The sequence below is a fragment of the Leucoraja erinacea genome, chromosome 9 (assembly GCF_028641065.1).
Source record: "Leucoraja erinacea ecotype New England chromosome 9, Leri_hhj_1, whole genome shotgun sequence".
Classification (NCBI taxonomy): Eukaryota; Metazoa; Chordata; class Chondrichthyes; order Rajiformes; family Rajidae; genus Leucoraja; species Leucoraja erinaceus.
The window spans coordinates 43,449,424-43,471,846 of record NC_073385.1 but is presented as its reverse complement, the minus strand read 5'-3'; the positions used below and the strand labels follow the sequence as shown (position 1 = coordinate 43,471,846).

General features: G+C 41.3%; 1 protein-coding gene across 1 annotated transcript in view; it reads right to left on the bottom strand.

The window, feature by feature from the left end:
- The window catches only part of LOC129700308 (RNA-binding protein Nova-1-like), a 244,642-nt gene that overhangs the window by 66,202 nt on the left and 156,017 nt on the right, over nt 1–22,423 (bottom strand). The window contains 2 exon segments of the mRNA XM_055640681.1: nt 7,860–7,931; nt 14,884–15,050. Of these exon segments, the coding sequence (XP_055496656.1) occupies nt 7,860–7,931; nt 14,884–15,050 (239 nt within the window).

Below are 22,423 nucleotides of genomic sequence, written 5' to 3'. Positions count from 1 at the left end.
GATTGTGTACATTATGCTTCCAGTCTCAGTCTTTCTCCAGATAAACCTAATCTTGGTCAACACACAATAGTGATAAATTGCTCATGTCGGGTAATCTCAATATGCTGCTTACCTATAAAGTATGTCGACAGGTCAGAGATTACCCCTCTCCAACCTTTTCCAATTTACTGCTGTGCTGCAAATGGATTATCAAGACACTGATGTGAATGTTAATCACTGTTACTCTTAAAACAAATGTCAGGTGTGTTATTAATCACAGAATAATGAACTTAAAGCATACCCAGTCTGTTCAAACCACCAAGAAGTCATGAGGGCAGCTGCAGAGCAGTTTCAAAAACAGGAGGGGCAATAGTAGCGTTGGAGTCCACAAGGAAAAGGACTGTAAGATTCCTACATCTGATTCCAATTTATTATGAATTATTAAGTAAAATTTAGTTTAGAGATAAAATGTGGAAACAGGTCCTTCGGCCCACTGAGTCTGTGCCTACCAAGGACCATCCGTACATTAGTTCTATGTTATCCCAGTTTCATATCCTACACACAATGGGCAATTTGCAAAGCTAATTAACGTACAAACCTGCACGTCTTTGGGATGTGGGAAGAAACTGGAAAAAGCCCACACGGTCACAGGGAGAACATGCAGACGGTACCCGTAATCAGGATCGAACCTGGGTCTCCGGTGCTGTAAGGCATCAACTTTACCACTGTGCCATTGTGTCCCCAGTAAACTTCCATTAGTACAAGTGTGCCAATTTTGCCCATTATTCTTCCAAATAAGACAATCGACTAAATCAAACAGCCTGTGTATTAGCAGGAAAGTAAGGCATAGATTTATTCCGACATGCTTCAAGTGCAAGACATACCAAGTGACAGTTGCCAATGCAGCTGTCATTCTTTTCCATTGATGATTTCAAAGGTAGAGTCCAGTGGCCTCAACGTTTCTACAAATGTAATTTCTTCACCTCTGGCAACTGACCTATTTAATTTAATGAACATAAGTTCATAAGTTATAGGAGCAGAATTAGGCCATTCGGCCCATTCAATCATGGCTGATCTATCTTTCCCTCTCAACCCAATTCTCCTGCCTTCCCCCTATAACCTCAAACAGCATTAAAATATTCTGTATTTTGCATGTCGCATGTCTAGAGCCTATTTTGTGCATAGTATTGCAACGCAGGATCATGGTGATAAAAAATAATGTTATCAATTCACTTGGAGAGATTTCTTTTAGTGGAATCCTGCTTTTGTTCAACCGTAGATTACTTCAGAAAACAATGTACAATTCATTTTTGTCCTTGAGAGTGTTTGAAACTGAGGAAAGTAGTAGTATAATGAAACAGTTGTAGAAAACGGAATATATTTTTAACAATACGAAAAAGTAACTTTGTATTACATTGTATCATCTTATTTTTTAGTTGTATTCATATCACAAACATAATTTGTACTCATAAGAATGGACGGCTAATTGTTATGTTGGAGAATTGTTATTGACATGTTTTGAACAGCTCATGTACTCATTGATTACGAATAAGTTGCATCAAACTTAAATAGAAATAATATCCATAATTGGAGATTCAAAATCAGACATTATAGACAATAGACAATAGGTGCAGGAGTGGGCCATTCGGCCCTTCGAGCCAGCACTGCCACTCAATGTGATCATGGCTGATCATCCACAATCAGTACCCCATTCCTGCCTTCTCCCCATATCCTCTGACTCCGCTATTTTTAAGAGCCCTATCTAGCTAGCCCTATATGGCGGACCAATTGAATAACTACTTTGGTTCCGTCTTCACTAAGGAAGACATAAATGATCTGCCGGAAATAGCAGGGGCCCGCGGGTCAAAGGAGGTGGAGGAATTGAGTGAAATCCAGGTTAGTCGGGAAGTGGTGTTGGGTAAATTGAATGGATTAAAGGCCGATAAATCCCCAGGGCCAGATAGGCTGCATCCCAGAGTACTTAAGGAAGTAGCTCCTGAAATAGTGGATGCATTAGTAATAATCTTTCAAAACTCTTTAGATTCTGGAGTAGTTCCAGAGGATTGGCGGGTAGCAAACGTAACCCCACTTTTTAAGAAGGGAGGGAGAGAGAAACGGGGAATTACAGACCAGTTAGTCTAACATCGGTAGTGGGGAAACTGCTAGAGTCAGTTATTAAAGATGGGATAGCAGCACATTTGGAAAGTGGTGAAATCATTGGACAAAGTCAGCATGGATTTACGAAAGGTAAATCATGTCTGACGAATCTTATAGAATTTTTCGAGGATGTACCTAGTAGCGTGGATAGGGGAGAACCAGTGGATGTGGTGTATCTGGACTTCCAGAAGGCTTTCGACAAGGTCCCACATAAGAGTTAGTATACAAACTTAAAGCACATGGCATTAGGGGTTCAGTATTAATGTGGATAGAGAACTGGCTGGCAAACAGGAAGCAAAGAGTAGGAGTAAACGGGTCCTTTTCACAATGGCAGGCAGTGACTAGTGGGGTACCGCAAGGCTCAGTACTGGGACCCCAGCTATTTACAATATATATTAATGATCTGGGTGAGGGAATTGAAGGCAATATCTCCAAGTTTGCGGATGACACTAAGCTGGGGGGCAGTGTTAGGTGTGAGGAGGATGCTAGGAGACTGCAAGGTGACTTGGATAGGCTGGGTGAGTGGGCAAATGTTTGGCAGATGCAGTATAATGTGGATAAATGTGAGGTTATCCATTTTGGTGGCAAAAACGGGAAAGCAGATTATTATCTAAATGGTGGCCGATTGGGAAAGGGGGAGATACAGCGAGACCTGGGTGTCATGGTACACCAGTCATTGAAGGTAGGCATGCAGGTGCAGCAGGCAGTAAAGAAAGCAAATGGTATGTTTGCTTTCATAGCAAGAGGATTTGAGTATAGGAGCAGGGAGGTTCTACTGCAGTTGTACAGGGTCTTGGTGAGACCACACCTGCAGTATTGCGTGCAGTTTTGGTCTCCAAATCTGAGGAAGGACATTATTGCCATAGAGGGAGTGCAGAGAAGGTTCACCAGACTGATTCCTGGGATGTCAGGACTGTCTTATGAAGAAAGACTGGATAGACTTGGTTTATACTCTCTAGAATTTAGGACATTGAGAGGGGATCTTATAGAAACCTACAAAATTCTTAAGGGGTTGGACAGGCTAGATGCAGGAAGATTGTTCCCGATGTTGGGGAAGTCCAGGACAAGTGGTCACAGCTTAAGGATAAGGGGGAAATCCTTTAGAACCGAGATGAGGAGAACCTTTTTCACACAGAGAGTGGTGAATCTCTGGAACTCTCTGCCCACAGAGGGTAGTTGAGGCCAGTTCATTGGCTATATTTAAGAGGGAGTTAGATGTGGCCCTTGTGGCCAGGGGGATCAGAGGGTATGGAGAGAAGGCAGGTACGGGATACTGAGTTGGATGATCAGCCATGATCATATTGAATGGCGGTGCAGGCTCGAAGGGCCGAATGGCCTACTCCTGCACCTAATTTCTATGTTTCTATGTTTCTAGCTGTCTCTTGAAAGCATATCGAGAACCTGCCTCCACCGCCCTCTGAGGCAGAGAATTCCACAGACTCACAACTCTCTGTGTTTCCTCGTCTCCAATCTAAATGGCTTACTACTTATTCCTAAACTGTGGCCCCTGGTTCTGGACTCCCCCAACATCGGGACCATGTTTCCTGCCTCTAGCGTATCCAAACCTTTAACAATCTTATATGATTCAATGTGATACCCTCTCATCCTTCTAAACTCCAGAGTGTACAAGCCCAGCTGCTCCATTCTCTCAGCACATGACAGTCCCGCCATTATGTTTGATTATTTCCATATCATTAAAAATAACCACCTTCAGTCATTACATCATTTGATAATGAGAGTGAGGACTTGAAGTTAGGTCAAGGAGAGGTGTTACACAAGGCAAGACTATTTTGTTGTAGATTAATAACGTCTTCAATTAATAAATTTCTGCACAAAGTATCCAATATAATCAGAGTAATGCTGTTTTGTGAGTGGGATGCAAAGGACTGGGTATAATAATGGGCCTTTTACCCTATTAGGGTAAAAGATTAGGTCCTATTTTGTGGCAAGGTGTTTACCAGGAGCATTACCAAAGAAAGTTTCTCAACGATTCACATAAGAAGTTCTTAGGAGAGTTGGCTAGAAGCTTGTTTGCAAAGCTTTTTAAAGCGGAACAGCTTTAAACAGGAGAGATTTAAGGAAAACTGCAACCAGGAGAGATTTAGAGCTGAACTACTGAAGACACAGCACTCAACAGAAGCATGATAAGAAACACAAATGCACAAGCATGCAGAATTAGATGAAGATAAAGGCTGCAGAGTTTTGAAGGCATGAGTTTTGAAGGCATGAGTCTTTAATTTGTAAACCTAAAGTAATTGTAAGGGAACAAATTTCAACTGAATTTCAAACTTATTTGGGTACACTGATCAGATATCATGCAAAGGTCTCCTTACATTGCTCTATTAAAAAGTTTTATTTAAGTAACCCATTCCTACATAGTGAGTAGCTGAAATTTCTACTTCTTAGAGAATAATAGAGATCCATTGCTCAGAATAGGCCATTCGGCCACCACATCCATGCCAACCAACTGTGGCCATCTATACTAATACATTTTGCCTGCATTTTAGGTCCATATCCTTACATGCCTTCCCGTTGCAATTGATCATCCAAATGTCCCTTAAACATAACGGAATGTGATTCCACCACTTTCACTGGTAGAAAATTTCAGGTATCAGGCATTCTCTGTGCAAAAGAAACACATACTTCTCAAATTCTATTTGAAACTCCTTCTTCTCACTTTAACCCTATGCCTCTTGCTTTTAATAAACTACCAGGGGAAATCATGCTGACTCTCTGCACTAACTGTGCCCCTTACATACTCGATCAAATAATCCGTCAGCCTCCTTCATGCATCCTATCCAATCACTCCCTGTTATTAAGGTCGTTCAATCCAGGCCACATCTTGGTGAATCTCCTCTACACTGTCTCCAACACATCCAGATCCTTGCGAGTGTGTGGTGAACAGAGCTGCACAAATAAGGAAGTGAGGTCTTCGTCATTGTACTTTGTAAAACAGCTGCATGATTTTATATTCTCTGCTCCATCCTATTGTATGAAGGCCAGCATGCCAAATGCCATCTTCACCACCCTATCAACCTGTGTTGCTACTTTCATACAACTGTGGATGTAAACTCCAAGGTGTCTCTGTTCCTCGACATCCCTTAGTACTCTACAATTTATTCCATAAGCCACAGCTATTTGAGTTCCCAAAACGCATCATCTCACATGTATGGGATTAAACTCCACCTGCTAATTCTCTACCCAATCTTCCATTTACACTGTGCCCTGATATAGCCCAAGACAATCTTCCTCCCTATCCACAATACCACCAGTTTTTATGTCACCCGCAATGTTAATGATCATACTTCCTACATTCACACCAAAATTATTAATATATAATCACAAACAAAGAGGGCCCCAGCGCTGATTCCTGCGGTGTTCATGTGGTCACAGATTTCTGATGTGAAAAGTATTCTTTCACCAATACCCTCTTTTTTCGATCACCAATGTTGAATCAAATTAGCCAGCATGCTTTGGGTCCCTTGCACCTTAAACTTCTGGGTGAGTCTACCACATGGCATCTTCTCTTGTGTCCCCAATAACATCTAACATCTCCTCCTTCCTTATACTGTCGTGCTGCAGATCACTCATGTACCACCTCTGATCTCACTATTCTCTATATCATTCTGTTTGGTGAATACAGATGATGTATTTATTTAGCACCTCATCCATGTTGCCAAGTTCCCAAATAGATTATTTATGTGGGTCATAAGGGCATTCATTCGTTCCTCAGCTACCTCAGGTCCCGTTCCTATTTATGGAATGTATTGTGATCCTCCATAATCCTGCTTGCCATGAGTATTTCTTGGCTCCTTTTTACCCTCCTAACTTCTTTCCTAATCTCACTCCTGTACACTCAATATAGAGTCATAGAGTTATACAGCACAGCAGCAAGTCCTTGGTCCAACTCATGCATACCGACTAAGATGTCTATCTGAGCTAGTACCCTCCACCTACACTTGCCCCCTATCCCACAAAATATTTTCTATCCATGTATCTGTACAAAGGTCTTTTAAAGATTGTAATTGTACCCGCCTTTACAGCTTCCTCTAGCAGCTCACTCTATATACACAGCACCGTCAGTGTGAAAAGGTTGCACCTCAGGACCCTTCTAAATTGTTCCCCTCCACCTAAAATCTATCTGGTTTGTCTAACCCTGGTTTGTCCCCTTCTGCAGAAAAAAGTATGTTATCATCCACCACATCTCCCCCAATAAGCCCCTTTTGTTTTTACATACTTCTATACGATCATACCTCAAAAGTCTACACTCTAAGGCAAAAGATTCCAGCCCATCCCGCCTCTCCTTAACTCAAGCCTTCTCTTTCTGGTTCTGCAAGATACTTCCTTGACTCCAGTTCCTATACCTGTCATCTGTTTCCTTTCTTTCCCCGATCAAATCTTCAGCGTCATCCATGGAGCACCTAATCTTGTTATCCTTGCTGGAAAAATTGGTTCCTGAACTCATGCCAACTCTCTTTTGAAACACTCCCACATGTCAGTTATCGTTTCACCCACAAGCATCTGATCCCAATGCACTATCACCAGATCGTCTCTTCACTATCAGCCTTCCCCAATTCATGGCCAAAATGTGAGGATCAACATCATCTCTTTCCATATCTACCTTGAAATTTGCAGAATATTAATCACTGTTCCCAAGTTCCCACTGTTCCCCCCACCAAATGCCCACCACCTTGCAGTTTCATTTCTTAAGATAAAGTCAAAGACTGTCCCATCTCTGTGGAAAAAAAAGTATGGGTGATGTTTTGGGTTGGGAGCCTTCAACAGACTGAAAAGAAGGAAGCACCTCATATTTCATTTGAGTAGATTACAACCCAGTGGTATGAACATTGAATTCTCTAATTTAAAGTAACTTCATCTTACACTAACCCCCCCACCCCCCTCCCCACTGCCCCCTTCCTCCACACTAGTGTTTTACCAGTTTTACAGATCTCCACATTGTTTCCTTAAATGCGATCCGGACTGTTCATTAAGAGTGAATCAAGATATTTCTCACTATTACATTATGCCTTCAGTTTGGAGTGTTTGCATCCAAAGTCTTAAAGTTTGAAATCTTGAACATTTTCAGAGAGAGGAAGCTTCTGTTCCTTGGCTCAGTTCCAACAACTCAATACACCATTAGTACTGTGCTCCACACACGCACGCACGCACGCACGCACACACACACACACACAGGGTCATGTACAGGAACACTCCCATCAACAAAATTCACATTTGGTCTTACCTCTTTTTGATACAACTTTACCAAATATTGGTGAAGTCATCATTAACATTCTGGGACATTTACATATGTTCAGATAGGACACAGCACGAGTTACATCATGATACAAAGCTGGAACAATCATTAAGATAACCATTGTCTTTATGCTACATTCAGTTGAGAAGGCAGAAGTGTTATTTCTGACAAAAGGCAAAAACCGGTTAGTGAAGGGAAAACTGGAAACAGAAAAGCACAGAGACAAGTATATATCTTCTTCGTCGTGTCAGATAAAGTCAATCAATTTAAGCAAAAGACTGCAATATTGCAGGCAGGATGTTCTACAATAAACTTTGGAATTAGCACTCTAGTCTAATCTATAGCTAGCTATTAACATATGTACCTGTTACACAATATTCAAGTCCAGGAAAGGCCTCCTTCCCAGCATGGCTGGACAATGTTCTCTATACCTATGAAAGTATGGTGTAGATGATAGATGATACTGTACCTGGTTGGCTCTGGTGGTGGTCATGGGGTCAGATGGAGAGGACTTGGTGGTAGTTGGGGAAGATGGCAATGTCTGGGAATAAAGCAATTCAGGAGGAAATCACCAACCTTAAGCCTTATACTGAACAATGCAATAAATTGCAAACAGTCCAAGGTAGCTTATTTTGGCTAATATTTTAGTAACTATTATTCATTTATAACCAGCTTATGCCAATGAAGGATGGATGAGATTTACAATGAAGAGCTGGTGTCTAAATTATTAAATCATTATACCTTTTCACTAGGTTCAAATAGAACTCAAATAGCCTTTTCGATATGTTTCAATTATTGCAACCTACTGTGGCTGATATAGGACAGAATAAATATACTGTACAGCCAACTCTGTGTATTGAGCACAAATATGAATAATTCCAAGCAAATTCTTGAGCAACATTTCTCCGTACACATTTCAAAAATATATATCTTTTGAATTTACTGCTTTGAGCCAAGGTCATTTGGAGCAATGTGTTTTATCAACTCAAATAGCTGGTAAATGCCCCTTAGAAAGGATATACAGTACATGCCAGTCTAAACATTTCAACAGATCTGGTGGGGCATTTTACTTGGTTTTGAATGAAATATTAACAATTGGCCATTATAGAACTCCACAGTCAAATGATTTATAATAAAGGTATATGTACTTATGTTTTTGAAACAATTGGTCAATATCCCATTAGTCCAACATAATTTGTGAGAATTAAAACTCACAGTTTTAAATGATTTTTACATAAATTTTACATCAATTTACATCAATTTCAAAGAGTTAAGAGAAAACAAATTACAGCAGCATTGCTGAAATCAGCATAAAAATTATTTTTGTTTGCCACATTTTTTAAAGTTTTTTCTCGTGCTGCAGAAATGTTATTCAAAAGGCTGAAGGAAGACTGTCTGCAAAAAGAATCTCTTTAATTGGCAAAATAATTTTTACAAAACCCCAACCATTCTAAAATGACACCTGACAACAAAAGTTCCAGCAAAACTGCGAGATGTTTCATTGTAGATAACAATTTCGGAAACCGTTTATTGAAAATCAAGCTCTCTGGGACGCGGGTTCGATCCCGACTATGGGTGCAGTCTGTGCAGAGTTTGTACATTTTCCCCTGACCGTATGGGTTTTCTCCAAGATTTTTGGTTTCCTCCCACACTCCAAAGACGTTCAGCTTTGTAGGTTAATTGGCTCAGTATAAATGTACCATTGTCCCTAGCGCGTATAGGGTAGTGTTAATGTGTAGGGACCGCTGGTCCGTACGGACTCGGTGGGCCGAAGTGCCTATTTTGTTGCTGTATCTTTAAACTATACTAAATTAACCTCTCAAAGCAAATATTTGGTAGTAATAAAATGATATTGTCTCATCTTCCAGGAGAAGCATGAAAATAAACAAGGGAAAGTTAGATGGGGGAAAAAAACGCAAATTATTGCCCGATAAATCATCCAGAGGGATATAATCTAGAGAGCAGCCCAGATGCTCCCACTTATCTCTTTCGAGACAATCAGACCATTAATATCGGATTTTATTTTGCACTAAACATTATTTTCTTTATCGTGTATCTGTACACTGTGGGTAGCTTGATTGTAATCATGTATTGTCTTTCTGCTGACTGGATAGCATGCAACAAAAAAGATTTTCACTGTACCTCAGTACATGTGACAATAAACTAAACTAATCTCTCGGGTTGTCTTTGGAGGTCATGATGATGAGTAATAGCAGAAGAACATTAAAAGTTAAGCCCGAGCACAAACAGTTCTCTGTTAGTAGATTAGACTGCAGGATGCCTGGTAATGTGTAGCAAAGAAATGCAGATGCTGGTGTTAAAATAGATAAAAATGCGGGAGTAATTCAGCGAGACAGGCAGCATCTCAGGGGAGAGAAGGAATATATGACGTTTCGGGTTGAGACCCTTCTTCAGACTGATGTCAGGGGAGTGGGTGGTACAGAGATAAAATGTAGACAGTAAAGCGCATGTCCCACTTACGCGATTTTTTCGGCGATTTGCCGGCACTCGTCATAGTCGCAGTAGGTCGCCAAAAATGTTCAACGCATTGAAAATCCAGCGGCGACCAGAAAAAGGTATGACTGTTTGGGCGACTACTCATGACCAACCAGGCGTCACCACGATCATACAGGCGACATGTCGCAGGGTGACGCCTGTATGGTCATGACTAGTCGCCCAAAGAGTCGTACCTTTTTCTGATTGCCGCTGGATTTTCAACACGTTGAAAATTTTCGGTGACCTGCTGCGAATATGACGGGTGCCGGCAGTCAGCGAAAAAAATTGCATAAGTGGGACACGCCCTTAAGACTGTCCGACCAGTCTTAGATATCGGAGACAGTAAGACTGGTCAGAGAACTGGAAGGGGGAGGGGATGTGGAGAGATGGAAAGCATCGGCTACTTGAAGTTGGAGAAGTCAATGTTCATACTGCTGGTGTGTACGCTGCTCAAGCGAAATATGAGGATCTGTTCCTCCAATTTGCGCTGGGCCTCACTCTGACAATGGAGGACAATGCAGGTCAGAAAGGTCAGTGTGGGAATGGGAGGGGGAGTTAAAGGATTGAACTACTGGGAGATCAGGTTGGCTTAGGCAGATTAAGAGGAGGTGTCCAGCGAAATGATTGCTGAGCCTGCGCTTGGTCTCGCCAATATACAGGAGTCCATACCTGGAACAGCGGATACAGTAGCTGAGGTTAGAGGAGGTGCAGGTGAACCTCTGTCTCACCTGAAAAGACTGTCGGGTCCTTGGACGGAGTTAATGGGGGAGGTGTAGGGACAGGTGCTGTATCTCCTGCAGTTTCAGGGGAAAGTACCTGGGGAGGGGGTGGTTTGGGCTGGAAGGGACGAGTTGACCAGGAAGTTGTGGAGGGAATGGTCTGTGCAGAAAGTGAAAATGGGTGGAGATGGAATGATGTGGCTAGTAGTGGGATCCTGTTGGAGGTGGTGAAGACTTTGGAGGATTATGTGCTGTGTGTGATGGCTGATGGGGTGGAAGGTGAGGACAAGGGGGACTCTGTCCTTGTTACAAAAGGGGGAGGGGAAGCAAGAGTGGAGCTGTGGGATATTGAGGAGACCCGAGTGAGGGCCTCATCTATAATGGAAGAGGGGAACTCCCATTCCCTAAAGAATGAGGACATCTCCGATGACCGGGTATGGAACACCTCATCTTGGGCACAGATGTGGCGTAAACGGAAGAATTGCCAGTAGGAGGTAGTCTTTACAGGAATCAGGGTGGGAAGAAATGTAATCTAGATAGCTATGGGAGTTAGTGGTTTATAATAGATGTCAGTCGATAGTCTGTCTCCTGTGATGGAGACGGTGAGACCTAGAAACGGTAGGGAGATGTCGGAGATGGTCCAAGTGCATTTGAGTGAAGGACGGAAATAGTAAAGTTAATGAAGTCAGTGAGTTCTGCATGGGTGCAGGAGGTAACACCAATGCAGTTGTCAATGTAGCAGAGGTAGAGTTCAGGGATAGGGCCAATGTACAACAGGAACAGTGATTGTTCGATGTACCTTACAAAGAGGCAGGCATAGCTGGGACCCATGCGAATGCCCATAGCTACGCCTTGGATTTGGAGGAAGTGGGAGGAGTCGAAGGAGAAGTTGTTGATACCCGTTAATGTTTTAGCTGCAGCAATAACTATTTAAAGGGCTTCTTTTCTCCAGCAGTCACCAACTTTCCATCTGTGCGTTCATGTTTACTGCAGCTTTAAGAGAGGTTTTCAACACTTTCCAAATCTTTGAGATGCTCCCAGTGGGGAAAAGGATCGCTTGAGTACTGGTGCTGCGAACTTGGAAGAAAAAGCTTTACACCTGTAGTTTGCATTACAACTGATTTTCATTTACGAGAACTCTCTGTACTCTGGTTCTCCATATGGAGTCTCCAACTCATGATCTCTAGCTTACCACCTAGGAAATTGGTGCTGCAAAATTGCAATGGAGTTTGATAGACTACATGCAGTTGTTTCCAGGGTGACTTGAACTGGGAAGCATTACCTCAAAATAAAGCAAAATCCATTCAGGATTCAAAAATAAAGCAAAATCCATTCAGGATTCAAATGAGAAAGACTGTTTTCACCAATGAACACATGGATCTTGTGAATTCTCTACCCAAGGTGGCTGCGAAAGTTCAGTTGCTGTAAATAGCCAAGGCAGAGATTGACAGATTTGTCGATATGAGGAGAATCGTGGGATATGGTGTAAGTTGTGAAAAAATACACTGGGGTAATGAATCGACAATGATTTTATAGAATGCTGGAGCAGGCATGAGGAACCAAATGTCCTATTTCTGTTTGTATATCTTGTGTTCTTCAAAAAAAAAACTAAGAAGCTGTACTGGAAATGGAAAGATAATACATCTCAAACAAGTTTCAATTTTGTCTTCCATGTTGCTGGCATCTGCTGTGTTTGTACAATGTCCCAAATAACGTCATCTGAATTATTCTTGTATAAAAGTAGTTACATTTCCTCTGTGCTCGTGGCTTCACAAAAAAGGAATGGATGGTGAGGACCCACGGTCTTTTAACAAAAGTAATATGCAAATAGGTTTTCTCATACTCTAGGTAGAATTGGACATTGGAGGTCAATACAGGCCCCACACAATATAAAATAACTGTTTTTAGTTTAAAGATACAACATGGAAACAGGCCTTTCAGTCTGTTGAGTCCACACTGTCCTTCGATCACCGTTTCACACTAGTTCTATGTTGTCCCACTTTCATGTCAACTCTCCACACACTAGGGGCAATTTACAGAGGCCATTAACCTATAAACCCGCATGTCCTCGGAATGTGGGAGGAAACCAGAGGTCACAGGACACAGGGAGAAGGTGCAAACTCCACATGTATTCTCTTATGATTTCACAGCAAATTAATTAATTCCTCCCTCTGAAATGATCCTGTTTTTTTGTTTGTGTGTGCATTGACCCATTGGGCTGTTTTGTTCAGAAAAAAAATGGCCACAACGATAAATGATGCTTTAGCTTTTGGATGTTTTCTTCTTTTAATTCAATGACTGCTGAGTGTTAAATTTGGAAAATGAACGCTTCTATCTAAAAAGATGATTTCCATTATGCAGTTTCATTTTAAATCCTTGACATTGGTTCTAATAGGTTCTGAATGGGAGAAAACCAAATGGCAGGAAATGGATAATATACAAGAATTGTGCCAAAGATTTTTGCTGTGACTTTGCTTCATAGTCAACAAGAAGAGTTGATAATTCAAGATGAGTAATATGTCATTTTGCATTTACTTAAAACACAGAATAATATGATCCACAAAATATCGTTTTTGGTGTGTGACCTATTATTGCTTTTAAAGAAAATGTATAATTTTTTGCTAATATTCTTTGTTTGTGAGTATTTGTTGATTTCAAATTGCTGCTCAAGAGTGAACCTTGTTCATTGGCTCCTCAAGATAGAATGGATGGGGTTAAAAACATACTATTAAGGAAGGCTAAAGCTACTAATGCATGCTTTTAGAAGTTGAGGTTGCACTGCGATTCAAAAATTACTGCACTCCTCTTCCATCACAGTATTATGTGTATAGACTTTAGACTATAGAGATAGGCCCTTTGGCCCACCAAATCTGTGCCGCCCAGCGATCACCCCGTACACTAACGGAATCCTATATACTAGAGACAATTTACAATTTTTTTTACCGAAGCCAATTAACCTACAAACCTGCACGTCTTTGGAGTGTGGGAGGAAACTGTAGCACCCGGAGAAAATCCATGCAGGTCACGGGGAGAACACAAAAACCCCATACAGACAGCATCCATAGTCAGGATCGAACCCAGGTCTCTGGCGCTGTAAGGCAATTCTACCACTGTGCCATTGCATGGCTCCAATATACATTTTCCTAAAACAGAACTCTGGAATGAATCACTGGAGGCTTTCATTTTAAAGCCATTGGCGTTCCTATTGAGGAGCTGAATGTCACCACTGTTCTTGGGAAATGAATAAGACACTGAATGCATTCACAATTTCAGTGCATTGTAGTTCCAAGCATGACTTCATCTAAATCATCTGCTGTTCTAAACAGTATTTCAAAAATTCTAATTCATTGGCATTTTAAAAATATTCTCTTTACAAACTGCAATTAATAATTTATAAAAAACACAAATTTGATTCGACAGAACGACTGGTGAAGATAAAGGCTGCAAAGGAAATCCTCACTAGAGCACATCCAAGAACATTAATGAATAATACTGCAGTGCAAAGCAAAATATTTCAGAAAGGAATCGTTTTCAAATGGAATGATTGCCTCTGAACCAGTAATGCACTAAATAATGAGAACACTGGAAAAATAGCTGGTTCCATTTACAGGGACAGCAAGAAATTTATTTTCAACGCATCTTGTAATGTGATGCCAAGGAAATGTGCACAATTGATTTGACTCGTATGAAAAGTTAGCAATTCTACACAATTATCACTAACTGGATAAGCAGATAGGTGCAAGCTACATGAAACATATTTCCCTTTTTAAATTCAAAAGGGTTTCCATTTACTTCATGTTCAAAATCATTGCAGACAGTCTCCCTTTAAAAATATGTTTAGTCAACACAATTAATAAAGTTATGCTCTAATATAGATCAATGCTCAATCTGAGGACAATTGCCTAGAACTTTGTTCATTACATGGTAGAAATACTTAATGTTTTTTTCAATATCTTGAACTAAATTAACTATTATTACAAAGAAATAATGAACAGTTTCATTATTTCGTAAGGTGATTTGGGAACATGGTAGGAGCTACCTGAGTGGCTTATTAATTTATCACCTCATCAAAATATGTTGTAGGCAAATAGGTTCCTCTATTAAATTTCCAATTGCCACAGTCACAATTTGCTCTCCCTTCGACTGAGCATGTTTGTAGTTTACATTGTTCTGCCATCCACCTGACTATTGATTTGATATAATGATCCTGCCCCCACCATCACTTGTTCAATTTCAAGTTCAAATGATATTCTAATATTAAAACGATTGGTAACTTACTTGTTTAATGCGATCGGGGTTCACTGTGGTCTGAGGCTGCAGAATACTAACTGGTTCTGTCTTTGCCACATTCTGAGGCATTTCCCGGATTTTCTCCGCAATGAAGCTGTGCACTGCATTGAGAGCTTCCACTGTTCCCTGGATCAGACATACCCGCTCCGTCGTTCCTGCAGAGGAGGTGTCAAAATGCAAAACCATCATAAACACCAATGTGAAAGTCAAAGGCAAAGAAGCAAAATAGTTATGGAATCATACAGTGTGGAAACACGAACTTGCCCATATGGACCACCTACACTAGTCCCACCTGCATGCATTTGCCGCATATCGCTCTCAACCTGTCTTATCCATGTACCTGTCTAAATGTTTTTTAAACGTTCTGATAGTACCTGCCTCAACTGCCTCCTCGGACAGCTCGTTCCATACACCTACCACCCTTCATGTGAAAAGGTTCCTAAAAGGTTCCTAGTAAAGTAAAGTACTTATCTTTCCCCCCTCACATTAAACCTATGCCCTCTGGTTCTCAATTCCCTATTCGGGGGAAAAGACTCTGTGCGTCTACCCGATATATTCCTCTCATGAATTTGTACACCTCAACAATATAGTCAAACCATAGGAAATCTGTTCACTTCAGTAGAGAGAAGCCAGGGAATTATAGGCCGGTGAGCCTCACATCAGTGATATAGAAACTATTGGAGAGGATTCTTTGGATTGGATTTATTCCCATTTGGAAGATAATGGATTAATTACGGACAGTTAACATGGCATCATGCATGGCATGTCTTACCAATTGTTTTTTGAGGAGGAGACAAAAGCGATTGATGAGGGTAGGACAGTGGATGTTGTCTACATTCCTTTTAGTAAGGCATTTGATAATGTCCCCCATGGTAGGTTAGTTCAGAAGATTTTGATGTATGGGATTAACAGTGACTAAATCGTATGTATTCAGAACTGGCTTACTGATAAAAGACAGAGGGTTGTGGATGGAGGACAATATTCAAGCAGGAGGTCTGTGACCAGTGGAGTTCCACAGGGATCTGTGATGGGACCCCTGCTGTTTGTGATAAAAATATAAATGACTTGGATGTAAATGTAGACAGGTCGGTTAGCATGTTTACAGATGTTTGCATTCGTGGACTGAGATGAAAACAGTCAAAGTGTAGACAGTATGTAGATCAGCTACATAAATGGGTGGAGAAATGTCAGATAGAGTTTAATCCTAGCAAGTGTGAGGTGTTGCATTTCGGTCCATAACCTGAAATCATCCGGCCAGCAGGCGTATTTTTTTTCAATTCGTTTTCGCGACCTGGGCGCTACAGCCAGTGCCGGGGCTCGCCAGCGACCTGGAAACTGCAGCTAGTCCTGGGGCACGCAAGCGATCTAGGAACTGTAGCTAGTCCCGGGGCACGCAGGCGATCTGGGAACTGCAGCTTGACCCAGTGCTCGCAGACGGCTTGGGAACTGCAGCTAGTCCCGGGGCCTGAGGGAGCGTAGCGACCGATGGGGGGAGGGTTTGAGAGGGGGGTGTCAGTAGCGAGTCTTTTAACTTACACTTGAATGCAACATTTATGCTTTAAATTAGATTCGGTTTGGCTAAATTACATTCCTAATTACATTCCACAGTACAGCCAGGCTCTGATCAACAGGTGCAGCACCTTAGTATATTCATGTATGGAAATCAGATTATAATTCATGCTGTTATGCATATATATATATATAGAGAAAAAAAAAACATAGAAACAAGGCAAGAGGAGTCAGTCTTCCATCTCTGTTCTGCTACAAATAAATTAATCAACCTTACCCTTTGACTATAGAAACAAGACAAACATAATCCCACATATTCGATCAAGTATATGTTTCAATGAAATTAAGATATATGTAAAACATATATATGGAAACAGGTCCTTAGGCCCACCAAGTCCACACTGACCAGCCAACACCAGTTGTATCATACACACCAGAGACAATTTACAGAAGCCAATTAACCTACAAACCTGCACTTCTTTTGGATGTGGGAGAAACCAGAATATCCGGAGAAAACCGATGTGGTCATAGGGAGAATGTACAAATTCTGTACAGACAGCACCCGTAGTCAGGATCAAATCTGGCTCTGTGGTGCTGTAAGGCAGCAACTCTACCGCTGCTCCACCGTGCCACCCCATTAAATTATTTTTTCTGTGATATATTTATTATGGTTTCACGTCAATAAAGATGAACACATGATTCTGATTTCTGCCCTTTGTTGGATAACACACATCTCCAGTCATTGTGTTTTACATCCATATGGCTGGTTTTCAACCTCTTCAGTTTGAAGGTCTCGATCCGAAATGTCACCCATTCCTTCTCTCCAGAGATGTAGCCTGTCCCGCTGAGTTTTTCCAGCTTTTTGTGTCTATCCAGTTTAAACCAGCATCTGCAATTCCTTCCTACACTCTTTGTTAAGCGAAACAGGTCCTATTCTCATATAATTCATCTCAGCTAAGTATTTTCTTCACCTCCGTTGCTGCAGAGAATACAATCCCAGTTATCAAATAATTTCTTCAAAGTGAAAAAAAAATTCCAGCCCTGCCAACATGTTCATAAATCGCCCCTGGATCCTCTCCAGAACAATTGCATCCTTTCTACAATGTCTCATAGTTGCAGCATGGAAACAGGCCCTTCATCCCAACTTGTCCATGCAGATCAAGATGATGCATCTGAACCTGTCCCATTTATCCGCATTTGGCCCATATCCCTTTAAACCTTTCCTGGCCACATACCTGTCCAAATGTCTTTTAAATGCTGTCATTTTATCTGCCTACTTGCCCTGGCAGCTCGTTCCACATACCCACCATCCTCTACGTGAAAATGTTGTCCCTCAGTTTCCTAATAAATCGTTCCTCTCTCACTTTAAACCAGAGGTGTCAAACTCATTTTAGGCCACGGGCTGGGTTGGGCAAAGTACGAATTCATGCGGGCCGGATCAGTTGTGCACGCGCGAACGCACCCTTTCCATCAATAAACCATTTGAAATTGAACATTAGCAAACACAAATGTAGACCTAACTAAACAAATGTCTTTTACTCAACTAAGTATTTTCTTCACCTTCGTTGCTGCAGAAAATACAATCCCAGTTATCAAATAATTTCTTCAAAGTGAAAAAAAAGTTCCAGCCCTGCCAACATGTTCATAAATCGCCCCTGGATCCTCTCCAGAACTGTCCAGAACAAATAGTAAATGTAGGTTGCACAACTGCATCTAATTTTTATTAGCCTGCTTTCAGCAACCAAACTCAGACAATGAATACAGTTAGCCACATGTGCAGCACAGACATTGGGGGTCAAAGGGGCTGTTCTTGTGCTGTACTGTTCTACGTTTAATCCTTTTAATAATATATTTTATTCATAAAACATTGAATTCTATTGTGAAATAAAGAAGAGGATGGATAAAGAAAATGAAGTGACATTGGTTAATATGGATTTACTAGCATGTAGTGCGAACTATTAAGTAAGAGATTTGTGCAACTTAATGTCAGAAGGAATTAACAAAAATGTGATCACGTAGAGTAGGAAATGTTTGCAGAACAGAGAGCAAAAAGGTACAGATAAAAGCAACAGCTTTTAGCTTGGTAAACTTGTCTGCTGCTTGTCATTTCTTAAGATACACAGATGCAGTTTTTGAATGAAAACAGGACTGTATAATTTTTTTTAAATTCAATGGATGAAATGTAATACGAGCTGAGACAGTTATAATCATTTTGATTTTTAAAGAATTCAATGTCAATTGAACCTATATTTTAATTTGCAGTTTAGAATAGATAAACATTACTAAAATAGTTTAAATATCCAAAATTACAAGGTTACAAAAGTTGTGCGCACACGGTCTAAAAACGAAAGAAAGTAATTATGGATTGATTCTGATGAAAGATCATTTACCTTACATGTGAACTCTTTCAGATTTTTTAGGCAACTACAAGCGACTAGTTTGTCGCCACATGTTCATCGGTGGTCGCCGGGAGTAGTCTCCTCAGTCGCGCAAAAAGTCATGGTGTCTTTCTGGTTGCCGTTTCGGCAACAGTGGGTTTGATGCCAATGAGCATAGCTTGACTTCTCCCGACTTAGGTGCTGTCGGAGGTTGTCACCGGGATGACGTAGGTTTTTGCCGTTTTTTTAGCGACCTGCTACGACTATGAAAGTCACCGGCAGTTGCCTAAAAAATCGCCAACAGCCCATTAGGCTCTGTCTGACCTGCTCAGTATTTCTAGCATATTCTGTTTTTATTTCATATGTCCATCATTTTGTAGTTTTTTGCTATTTCCCTGTCAATCTCAGCATATGCGAGGCAGTAACATTGCGCACCTAAGCCTCAAAATAAGGGTTATTTCTTCTGGAACTGCTAAAAAGAAGCATACTTTCTCCAGTATGTACAATATAGTTGTACCGACAATGTCCTTGAGAGTTCCAAAACTCCAATGAAGTAATGTGCAAGATGTGCAGTGATGTACACTCAACTTTGGTTTAGTTTAGTGCTGGATTAAGGTGATTCTATAATCTCTCTTTCACACATTCCTGAATGGAACATTATTTGTCTTGGGTGCTAGCAGAAGGTCACCTCCGATGTCTGAGTCTGAATCTACCATTAAGATTGCTTTCTTACATGCTTCTGTGGCTTGTTTCTGAGCAGACAGATTTTGTCTCTTTCCTTAATTTCAATAGTTTTGTTTAAATGAAGAACATTTAAAATCCATTTTGAGATAAAAACTAAAGGTCTCATAGCCTTTATCATAAATGCCAATGTTCAGTATGGAGCCACATTTCGGCTGAGCAGTCACCCTGCAACATTTGCCTGACAGCTTAAAGTTTAATACGCAACATTATCATCTACTATCCTTGGATCTTGTGCTCCTGCTGTTTCAGTCGGCACATGCAAGTTCATGCGACTCATGTTGTGTTTTTACACTCACCCTAGCATAGTCACTTATTGCATTCAATGGCTTTTTAATAGTGGTAACAAGGATCTATCAGGGAAGATTAAACTGCCTAGACTAACATATATGATCCTGTGTGTTCTATTGCACCATAGAGTAACATGTAGTGTGCAGTGTATTATGGAGGAAGAGAGAGTCAAAAAAGGTGTGTGTGATTATTTGAGGTTTCTTTCAGACTTTACATAATGATCAAATATGCCACAGAAATACACAATGTGCTGGAGTAACACAACAGGTCAGGCAGCATCTTTGGAGAACATGGATTGGTGACGTTCCAGGTCGGAAACCTTCTTCAGACTGATTGCAAGTGAAGAGGGCATAATGATCTCTAGGAATGCTGCCTGACCCACTGTTATCCAGCATTTTGTGTCTTTCTTTGGTATAAACCAGCATTTGCAATTCCTTGTTATTATATCAAATATGCCATACTGTCATGTCACATCAATTTACATTGACTACAAGAGGCAAATTTATTCAATCACTCAATTAAAATGCAAATTCCACCAATTCCAATCCCCGATAGAGGCGATTGCATCCTGAGCCACAAAACAGTGAAAGGTTACATCAAAACATAAAAGTTTCACACCAATGGTCACTTCATAATGACACTTGAAGTGGAAGCATACTTGGCGAGCATGACCCATCACAAAGTAGACAAAAATGCTGGAGAAACTCGTCGGGTGCGGCTGCATCTATGGAGCGAAGGAAATAGGCAACGTTTCGGGCCGAAACCCTTCTTCAGACTTATGTAGGCTGGGGGGGGGGAAGGGGAGAAGAAAGGAAGAGGAGGAGCCAGAGGGCTGAGGGAGAGCTGAGAAGGGGAGGAGACAGTGAGGGCTACCTGAAGTTGGAGAAGTCAATGTACATGCCGCTGGGGTATAAAAAGCCCAAAATATGAGGTGCTGCTCCTCCAATTTCCAGTGGGACTCACTCTGGCCATGGAGGAGGCCCAGGACAGAAAGGTCGGATTCGGAGTGGGAGGGGGAGTTGAAGTGCTGAGCCACCGGGAGATCAGGTTGGTTCTTACGGACCGAGCGGAGGTGTTCGGCGAAGCAATCGCCAAGCGACCCATCACAAATTTGTTTTGTCTTGGTATTTCAGTCTTGGATTATTGTAAACTACAAATAGGTTCATTTAACTTGAGTTTTTGTTTTTCAACCATTATCACGATGTGTTGGCATCTTTCAAGAGAGCTGCCATCAGAGGAAGGTCAGAAAGTCTTCAGTAATTTCTGCACACAATGTGACAGAGAGGAGATTCTGATATTCTGATATATCTGATTTAAAATCAATAACCCCACTCTCACCATCGACGGCACCACTGTCTCCCCATCTCCCCAGGCCCGCAACCTTGGCGTGATCTTTGATTCCACCCTCGCCCTTGAGCCTCACATCCGCCATGTCATTAAAACCTCCTTCTTTCATCTCAGCAACATCGCCAAACTCAGACCCTCTCTCACACCTCCCGCTGCTGAAAGACTCATCCATGCCTTCATCTCCTCCCGACTGGACTACTGCAACTCACTTCTCCTTGGCATCAGCTCCACCTACATCAACCGACACCAACTGTTCCAGAACGCAGCCGCCCGACTCATCACCCACACCAAATCCTGGCATCACATCACTCCAGTCCTCAAACAACTTCACTGGCTTCCCATCTCCCACCGGATCAACTACAAAATCCTGATCCTCACCTACAAAGCCCTCCACCATCTGCCCCCCCCATATCTCACTGACCTCCTCTCCCCCTACCAACCCTCACGGTCCCTCAGATCCACATCAGCCGGTCTCCTCTCCATCCACAAGTCCAACTTCCGCAGTTTTGGGGACAGAGCCTTCTCCAGGGCAGCTCCCAGGCTCTGGAACACCCTCCCCCAACTGATCCGCAATTCCGTGTCCCTCACCATCTTCCAGTCCCGCCTCAAGACCCATCTCTTCACCTCTGCCTATCCTTTGCCCCATGTCCCCCTCCCTTTTCATCTGTGCATTAATTGCCTCATATTGTGTTTTGTATTGAATTCTGTCTTTACTTTGTGTACTAGTCATGTCTCTACTATTTATTTCATTCCCCTTACATGTTTTTCCTCTGCCTGCTAAATTTTTGTAAGGTTTCCTTGAGACTCTTGAAAGGCACCCATAAATAAAATGTATTATTATTATTATACTAATGCACCAAGCAAAGATATTTATTAAAACATTTTGTAATGTTCCACAGTAGATTAAATTAGGACACTGAGTGACCTAAACAAATGATCTCTGCTTGACTCTTAGTACTCACATATTGGAAATGACTATCATTTTAAAATGCTTCACTTAAGTTTAAACCAAAATACTATTTTAACATTAAATGTTTCTTTCCAAGTAATGTCAACTCTACTTTCTCTCATCATAAATCTTAACATCTTCTCAACAATTGCTTCCTAATTATCTTTTCTAGTAATTAATTACATACATTCATCCACTTTCATATGATACACTGCTGTCCAAAATCTCTACTTATTCATAATTTTTAATTATAGCTTATAGCTTGAGGTTATTTTTCTGAAGCATTGGGCACATGTTGAAATCAAAAAGATTT